Raw genomic sequence first — 9,924 nt, forward strand, 5'->3', positions numbered from 1 at the left:
AAAAAATATATTAATCAGGTAGTTTTATTTCAGTCTAATTCTGAAGGATTATATTTAGTATTCAATTATCATGTCATCATTTACAGTTCATGAATTTAAAATCTTTACAAGTTGTATGTTAGATGCTTAATAATAATTAAAAATATATTTTTTAGAGTTACACAAGAACTAAAACTTGTAAGAACTTAATCCTTTAATTTTTTGTTTATTGTTTATTATGTATTATTAAATACATAATTTATTTTTATTTTTTAAATTTATGTAAACATTTTCAGTAATTACTTTTTAGTGGAATGTATATATTTTTTTATTTCAGTTATATTAATAATAATTTACAAATGTTGGACTTTTGTAAATGTAGAACTTAATTGATTTTCAAATGTCCTATTTAATTATACTTAAATTAAAATATTGTTGGTTCAATTAGCTGAAAGCTAGAGGATGCTTTATTTTTCAAAGTTATCAGAAAAATGATTTATATTATGTAAACAACACATTAAAAATAATATTTTTTTTACCAAAAAATTGTGTTATTTTCATCATTATAGTTTTATTTTAATTAATTATTTTATTTATTAATAATTAGTTAAATATTATTTTTTAATATAGAAGGAATTTAGTCACTGAGTTCCTGTAAAATTATATTGACAGTGTTTTACTTTATTTTTTTGATTATATGTGCATAGTTGTATAAATTATAATCAACCTTAAAGATCAGAATTGTCTCTGCTAATTAAGATAATTTATACTTTATATTTTAACTATCTTTATCATCATTTTTTAAATAATTATGAAACTTTTGATTTAGTGTGTACATTTTTGAATTGGGATATAAAATTGAAAAAGAAATAAAAATTAAATTAATTAATTTTGAACTATATAAAAAATATTATACTTTTTTAACAGATTAACTTAGTGTTTTAAGTTGTAACATTAAATAAGGTAAAATTAGTGTATGGAGTAATTTTGAGTGTATATTTGAACTAATATTTATATCTCAAAATTCTCATTAAAAGATAATTTTTGAACTGCATAAGTGTTGAAGTGGGTTATTTTTCTGAACTGATGTAATTCAATAATATTTCAAAAATCACTAATTATGTCTAAATAAAGACTTTAGCGTTACAACAAGAAAAAAACCTCTTTTTACCCTCAAATAATATAAATTGTCAAAAATATAAATTATAGTATTGGGTTAATATATTGAAAATTTTAAGTAAAATTTTATATTGCTATAACTTTTAGAATATTGAATCATAACATTTTTATTAAAAATATAATAGACAATCATTTTACTATACACACTTAAACATTATTTTAATTCTGATATGTTAGATTTTCTTTATATTTGAGTCCATAAAAAAATGTATTTTTAAAAATTAATTTAGTACCTTTTAACTTACACTACCCAAATTGACTCTATATCAAGTATGTAATTTAGGGAGAATGAGGTGGATATATCCACAGAACTAAAATATTTACATAGGGACGATAAATATTTTTTCATTTGAGGAGTGCTGAAAATTTTTCATTTAATAGTCTGTCATAACTAAACACTTTTCGCCTGTCTCCATATAATTTTACTGTGAGAAATAAGGGCCAGGGTACAATATTTCCCTTCTGAAAAATATGCGATCCATAAATCTTACATTTATTCTTCTGTTATAAAATTAAGAATACAAAAATGCCATTTTTTCGTGTTGATTTAAGAAGAAAAATATATAGTATGAATTACAAACATTTTTCATAGAAAATATGTATTCAGTTTTACTTATCTAAAAATATTGTATTATATTATGTTAATATTGTATTATATATGTAAAACATTCACATTCATTAAATGTGGTTAGGGAGTACACTACCACTATCTAATATACCAATTTAAGTAGTAGTTTTTCTAAATGAGAAGCGTTCCTGAGGCCACATCGAATTTTCTCCATTCAAAGGCTAAAAATGATATTGATAATAATAAGCAAATATACTTATTTAGTAAAAAAAAATTATCTAAATAAAGAAATAGATTAGTACCTACCTAGTACGCTTTCTATATTTCAGTGCTCAAAATTAAAACATTCATCTGATATTTTGGGATTCTACTTAAAGATTGTACTTCAAGTAATAAGGGGGTCTTCGTCCACCACCACTTTAACCACTGAATTTAAGATTTAAATTATTATTTTTTTAATCGATGAAATAAATAAATTATGCTTCACTCTAGTTGCCCTTGGTTTAAAGTACTATACAATTACAATTTATCGCCAAATGCGAATTAGCGGTATATTATATGTTGACTAAGTAAATTAGAATGGAATTTTCTAAGTAAACGTGCAAGATTGAAATAACTTTCAAGTTTTTATTGAAAACACAATAAATATAATTTAAACACTTATAGAATAACACTTTTAAAAGTTTTTAAAAGCCAATATATGTAAAATACAGTTTTTTAGAGGACTAATATTTTGTTGATGACAAAATTGAAACAAAAATTTTAAAAGTAAAGCTATAAACATATAGTAAGTGATAGAGTCGACAGTGAATTAGTAAAACAATTTGGCGTGAAAAAATTTATCAGATATCTTGCTTTCAAAAAGTGATGAAAGAAAAAATAAATAATAATCCTGAGCTGCGATTTGACGACCAGCTCACATGAGATTTTGTCATCACCATATACCAAACCGCTAGTAAATAGGGGTGAGATGTTAAGATAAATTAGCTTAGGAATATCAAAAAATTAAATACGCCACCGATGTGAATTGGTTGTTAGATCGTTAAAAAAATAATAAGTTAATGTAATTTTTAGAATTTCTTGAAAACTCATTAGTCAAATTAATGGCATAACCAGAATATAAGTATTTTCTTATTTTCCAACTAAAAGACTTAAGAAGTGTCTAAGAAAATCTTTTATATTTGCATTGGATCTTACTTCATATTGGCCGTGATTAATGATGATAAATAAACACAATAAAACTTTTATTAATTAAAATTCACCATTTTACAAGTATTCATTTGACTACGTACAATTTCTCTAGAATTCTTGGTGAATATTTTAGTATTTTATGTGTAAAACGAAGAAAAATATTTGGTGGTTGAAATTCCTCGTGTGTCGTTTAATAGTGCTACTATATTTAAAAAGATGACCGATGTTTTAGGAAATAGAGTGAAAAATATAATATTGCAATTTTTCATTATATAATATTCAAAAATATTTGGAAATATCTCTGGTAAAAAAAATTCCGTTCTTTTAATCATTGATGATGAGTTCTTTCTGCACAAAATAATTTACAAAAAAATGAAATTACAATGTTTTTCATAAAATAATATATATATTATACCAAGTATTGTATTTATAGTTCAATAAATAATTAGGATTATTAAAATATACGATTATTTTAGCGCTCATTAAAATTTTAACACATAAGTTAATTTTAATTTTACTTTTTTTAACTTGATTGATATAGTGGGATCTATCTCCACTCGCCTCCCTCCCATTAAATGTTATTAATTTTTAATTAAATGTATTTATTGTAAATAATTTTGATACCTAGTACCTGGCAGTCATTATGTGTAATATATTACTGGTTAACTTTTAAACATCATCAGGCATGGCAGTGTCAAAGTTCCTTAATACAACTGTAACCTTACCGGTACCAACTACCAACCGTATTTTCATTCATAACCGTCTCCATTCATAACAGCATGTTGCCACTACCACTTTGGGTATTATTCTCTGGTTTCATTCATATAACGACGGAACCCGAGTGTAGGTTATTATTTTTCTCCCACCGCTACATCAACATCGTACACTTATGTCTTATTCACTCAGTCTGTCGTGGTGTGTTCGTTTAGAAAAGAGGTTCGTACAGCGATTTTTGATATTTTAAATAAATACCAAGTTATTTGTGTGTGATATATTTTTATTTTGTTTTATACGTGTTATCTATTTAATTATTTTGCTTATAAAAGTGGTGATATGTAATGTTTAAAAAACTGACATAGTTTGATGTTCTTAAATACTTATTAACGAGTGCGGTTATCCGTGTTATCACTAGAATATTTTTTCTGGAATACCAACACATTGTAGTTAGATAAAGAGGTGAATAATTTTACACATTTTTAAAATGATCAATTTACAAATTAAATCATCCATATCAATTCAATATTAATAACATGATATCATACAATATTTATTTTTCAAATAATCTGAAATCAATTAAAAACTCACATTGAAGTTACTCGAGTTGCTCTAAAAATACATAACATTTTAGAACGTAATTTACTTGTAATGTTGTTGAGCTTAAAATTTTTTTATTAATTTTAATTACAATGAACAGTATTGCGTTATTATCAAAGTGAATATTATTGTTATTTAATTACGCGGTTTTTTATCAAAATTCTTTCGCATGGTGTTTGTTAGCTAATAGCGTTACACTTTTTTAGTTTATTTCAATTATTTTCACAATTAATTATTTATTAAGATCGGTAGCACTTAATCCCTATGGTTCTTTCACCACTTGATTTTGTAATATAATATATCTCTTGTGACGTCACGTCGCGCACCTGTCCACTTCGCGCTATGATGTTACCCGTACACTGCCGTCATCTGGAGAGCACATAATTCTTCCCCTATCCCCCGTGGTCGTGTTATGAGAAAAAAAGATGTGTTCTCTGGTGTAGACGTAGTCTACTCGCGATGGTGGCGGCCATTCACTATTCGGGTTTCGTATTACTATAATCCCTCGTCGCAGTGGTTCTCAAATTGGTAGAAACCGGTTTACGTAGACTCTGTTTATGTGAGATACCCGTGTGTACCAGCGACTGTGCGTGTGTATGTGTGTGTCCGTTGTAAGAAGGTAGACGGAATACGAGAATCGTGGGAGCACAAAATAATCGCCGCCCATGACGTAAAAAAGGGTCCCGTGCTCATTTTAAAACTGTGCTGATATACATTATTTTATTGTTGCGAGTGAGATGAGTTATCATTTTATTTTTTGTTAGGCCAAAAAATTCGTGAAATAGTCCTCGGACAACAGTAATGGACTCGGCGGTCGACGACCAGTATTCATACTACGACGACGCATCCGACAGAGCTTTTTATCCTGAACACCGTTATCCACATAGCGATCAGTTAGATATGAAAAGTTGGCAGCAACAAAGTTTCAAACACCAGGTATCTATTTTATTTGCTGCAAACCAGCTAAGAGTTGATGCTTTTCAGTTTCTCAATAAGAAACTAATAGATAATATAATATGTCATCTATTATAATAGCGAGCGAAATTACGATGTATATAATTGTTGGGAGTTTAAGTTTACCCCTCGTATTCATTAAAATGGGCTTTTGTGACTATAAATAGAAAAATGGTTAATGTATGTACGATGTTAACAATGAACTGTTGTACACCGCGACCACAACGTTATCATAGAATCCCGAGAGTTTTAATATGTAAATTACAATCGTTTGTTGTAGTTTTAAGTCATAACATGCGAGTTTTTTTTTATTAATCAGACGTTTTTATTTCATTGGTTAAATGTCTTTTATGCGTCAATTGGTTTTACATTATCACACATGTGATACTATTATGTGAATTAATACTTCAGATCTTAATCAGCTTAATGTATTTTCATTATTTGAATTTTGCGATTATTGATTATTATTATTGATTCATACAAAATATAATTTCAAATTGACTATTAAAAAAATAATCATAATAATTTGATTTTTAACGATGCCTATTGTTCTTTGTATCTTAAGACCGAGTTCTCGGAAGTTTCAATTTAACACTCTTTTTACTATCTATCACTTGTGGCTTGTCAAGTGTTGTACCTGCTACGGTTGACACCTGAGAGGCAAATGTCTCCCGACTCTTCGGACAGGAAGTATTCGCCACTGAATAATAATTGTGTACTGCAGACACTTGCTATATGATCGTTCACCTCTGGGTTGTTCGACGATAGCATACAATAAAAGGAAGTAGGAAAAAAAGTAGATTACGAGAGGAAGCAGCTACAGTGGGAATAAATGGATTAAAAAAGATTTGTGTAAAAAGGGTAAACTGTTCCGTCGGAACCATTTTAATTTTTGTTACGGTCTTCTGATATTGTCTATTATTATCACTCTGTTGTTACAATAATAATGATATAATGCGCTGTCTGCGTTTCCGGTAAAATATATTTCTTTCCTTTTTTAAACAAAAGGGTCGTCGACGCATTTGGCCCGCTGCCGTTTTGTTTTTCATGCTATGCATCTCAAGGGTTAAAATAATATATTTTTTCCAAAAGCAAGACGCGCTGGCTTGATATTATCGTGTAAAACGCTCACGTTCATAATGCCGTATTATGAATAATAATAATCTAACACCAGTAATAATTCGAAAAAGACTTGCACTGTAGACCGTAGAGCAATAAAATATTAACATTAAGTTAAATGTTCAATGACAAGACCCCTTCGCTTGTAGTACTCGTGTATCTATTTATAGCACGGTCCGTATAATAATATAGTATTGAATTTACACGGACACAGTTTGTGTGTACAATAAAATCAAGAGAATACACATGTATGCAAAACGCATTTGTTTGGAAGTCATTGTGCGAATGTGAGTAGCCAAAATGAAAATCAATGTACTTTCGATGTTTTTTTTTGTTGGTTAACAGCCAAATATTTCATTATTGTATTAATTTGTTTCATATTCTAATGGCACTAAAATTAGTGGGAAAGGTTGGCTTACTGATTGTTTTACAGAGGTCCGAACGTGGGCGAACACTGTTGGTGTTTGCGCTCAGATGTGGATATATTTATAGAACACAAAGTCAGGTTGTTGTGTACTCGCGTACGGGTTTATTCATAAAATGACGTTGTTATTTTATCGTTTAACAAAAAAAATTCTGCTATTAATATATAATACGCCGTGTTATAATTGAGATTGTTCATTTAATCAATATTATGGGAAATTTTTTTCAACGATTTTATTATTCTTAAATTGGATTGTATTTAACATGTTAATGTTTATTAATGACGATAATTTAAAATATTCCCTTGTCTTTGATTGATGAACTTAATTTAAGTAGTATTTAACTTATTACATTTATAGCAATAAGTATTTAATTATTGAAAATAATTTGCTGAGACGACAATTTTCAACGGTTTAAATAATTTAAAAAACTTTTATTTTGCATTATTATTTTATCGTGGTCGAACTCGTCGTTTTCATACGTCGTTAAATTAATACCGCAGTCGTCTCTTGTGTTTGATAATTGAAAAGAATCAAAATGTGTATATTATATTACAATCGAGGGGACCCGTTCATATTTTGTGTCTACGAATAGTGTTTATATTTTATTACATTGTATTTAATTCAATAAAATTGATTGGATATACTCCATGTTAGTACATTATGACGATTAGTATGATTTGCTTTGATCTGAATTTTTTTTTTTAACGGGCCGTCGTCCTGGAATGCATAACGGCAGCTCCGGGGCGGTTCATATAATGGTGGATGAAAAAAAAAGGACTGAAGCAAAAAACAGAATACGAAACGGCTAATGATGCATTTTAATTTATAATATATTCAAATTCTCCTTGCTGTAGTGACGATATTTGACTAGATAATGCAGTAAACATGTTGTTAAACTAGAGGGAATAAACTTACTTTTACTACTATGTANATTTTATTACATTGTATTTAATTCAATAAAATTGATTGGATATACTCCATGTTAGTACATTATGACGATTAGTATGATTTGCTTTGATCTGAATTTTTTTTTTTAACGGGCCGTCGTCCTGGAATGCCTAACGACAGCTCCAGGGCGGTTCATATAATGGTGGATGAAAAAAAAAACGACTGAAGCAAAAAACAGAATACGAAACGGCTAATGATGCATTTTAATTTATAATATATTCAAATTCTTCTTGCTGTAGTGACGATATTTGACTAGATAATGCAGTAAATATGTTGTTAAACTAGAGGGAATAAACTTACTTTTACTACTATGTGTATGTTGTTTTAACCTAGTCAACCGTTCCTCGTAATAATTCTTCTTCGAAGGCGGTTAGACCTACGCTTCATTCATTTTTTACCCCTTCTCTACCTTTCACGATAGGCTCATGATGTAGTGTTAAACACGTGTGCATAAGCTTTGGCGTGTCCCCATTCATTCAGTGTGTCTCATACACGCACTGTTCAGTACATCCATCTCTATCGCAACTACTATTTTTCTCTCTTTACATCATAGCTTATTATATACATATACAAGCACCTGCCCTACCATCGTACCCGTGTTGCTACCACTACTAGAAATGCGTGCACTGTGTAGGCAGCAGCTGTGTTCCCATTCACTTTAGCCGGAGTCGTAGTCGCATGTACAAAATATAGTACGAGAATTTCGACTGCCAACAATACTGATCGTTCATGTTCTGTGAGTGCATATCGCCACTCGCCTACAGAGTCCGCAAACCTTGTACTCCCGCCTAGACTTGACGCTCCACCGACTGTGTAGCATCCCATTATATTAATTATTATCTGTATGCTAGTGTTAAGTGTGTTGAATCATACAAGTGAATAGACGTACGTGAGAGTGCTTGTGACTCACATGTGTATTCAGTGTGTTGTGATAGCTGTCCCATATGATTTATTTATTAAAACTTACCAAGGCAAAGAGTTTGTTACTATTTATAGGTACCTTAAATTATTTTTTATTAGTTGTACGTATATTTGTTTTTGCTTTTTACATTATCGCTCAAGTCATATTCTGTTAATAAAAATAATTAGCCAATGGGTAGGATATAGTTTCTTTAGCCCTCCATTGGCTACGCCATAGCGTGACATACGACTTGTTGGTGAATTGTAGTAATCTTACTAGATAATCCTTGATTAGAAGATCTGAGTTACTTGAAGAAATCTTAAAAATATGTTTATAAATATAGGGCGATTGATTTCGGATAGGTCACTCATTTCTCAGAAACTATTGAACAATTTAAATTTTTCTAAGGCCAAACTTAACCCAACATACTATGAAATAATTTGCTAGTCAGAAAAAAATGAATGTTCAAAAAACAAATTAAATAATAAGAAAAGCAAAAGTATAATATATAGAGAAAGTATTTTTATCTATTTATTTACATTAATTATATAACAACTATCATCATCTCTTCACCCCAGCTATTTGGGAGGACCAGCTTTAACATTTTTACACCGGTTGGGTTGATGCAACCTCATTGAAACGAGGTTACGTTAGACCGGTAGCCACAAAGCGTTGTGCCCGGGGAAACCTGTGAAAGAGCAAGGTGGCTGTGTATTATTGTTAAAGTTCCCATATAGTCACCCATCCGAGAACTAACAGTAAACAACACTGTCGAACATTAGCGCGACTCAATGAATCACTGGTGCCAAACTGAACATTTTAAAATAAAAAAATTATTTAACTTGAAAACTGTACAACAATGTAATGTGTGTTTGGGAAATTTTTTTTCATCCCTTCAAAGATTAAAAATCTTGACTTTAATTTTGTTAAATGGCAAACCCGTTTTATCACTTAATGATACGATTTAGAAAAAAAATTATAAATTATTATTTTGTTTTATTTTTTAATATTTTTTTTATTCGATATCTTTTTGATGATCGATTGATGAAAACTTTGATTTATAGTAAAAGATCAATATTAATTAGGTTAAATCTGTATCGAATAATCTGTTTCAAGGCATGCTTACTAAAAATCGATCCTTAATAGGCGATTTAAGTTTATTACAATTCTTTTTAATGTGAGATAATGATGATGAAATTGTATTTTGTTAATCGTTAAGGTGAGTTTTTAGGTAAAGTTTTAATTGCAATACTAAAATATTCCGCTTCTATAAGAAAGATTTCAAAATTTTTTTAAGCTGAGAAGGTATTGGTTTTACTAAGATGTGTTTTTTTTTTTTTTTTTTT

At 29.2% G+C, this 9,924-nt stretch overlaps 1 protein-coding gene and 1 long non-coding RNA gene across 4 annotated transcripts in view; one reads left to right on the forward strand and one right to left on the reverse strand.

Annotated features, from left to right (window-relative positions):
* Nucleotides 1–2,768: 2,768 nt before the first annotated feature.
* Nucleotides 2,769–3,789, reverse strand: LOC126897807 (uncharacterized). Its single transcript, XR_007702206.1, has 2 exons — nt 3,549–3,789; nt 2,769–3,265 (listed from the first exon to the last, which is right to left on the reverse strand). It is a non-coding gene; the product is annotated as an uncharacterized LOC126897807 (long non-coding RNA).
* Nucleotides 3,790–3,835: 46 nt separating this feature from the next.
* Nucleotides 3,836–9,924, forward strand: part of LOC126897790 (ETS translocation variant 4-like) — a 32,759-nt gene continuing 26,670 nt past the window's right edge. For 2 of the 3 annotated variants that reach the window (XM_050671658.1, XM_050671660.1), the window contains exons 1-2: nt 3,842–4,093; nt 4,996–5,167. In XM_050671658.1, coding sequence (XP_050527615.1) covers nt 5,033–5,167 — 135 coding nt within the window. In that variant the 5' untranslated portion in view covers nt 3,842–4,093; nt 4,996–5,032. Of the gene's footprint in view, nt 4,094–4,995; nt 5,168–9,924 lie in introns of all 3 variants that reach the window. The other variant, XM_050671659.1, reaches the window with a different exon arrangement.

The sequence above is a fragment of the Daktulosphaira vitifoliae genome, unplaced genomic scaffold, assembly GCF_025091365.1.
Source record: "Daktulosphaira vitifoliae isolate Bord-2020 unplaced genomic scaffold, ASM2509136v1 Scaffold_2, whole genome shotgun sequence".
In the NCBI taxonomy this organism is placed as follows: domain Eukaryota; kingdom Metazoa; phylum Arthropoda; class Insecta; order Hemiptera; family Phylloxeridae; genus Daktulosphaira; species Daktulosphaira vitifoliae.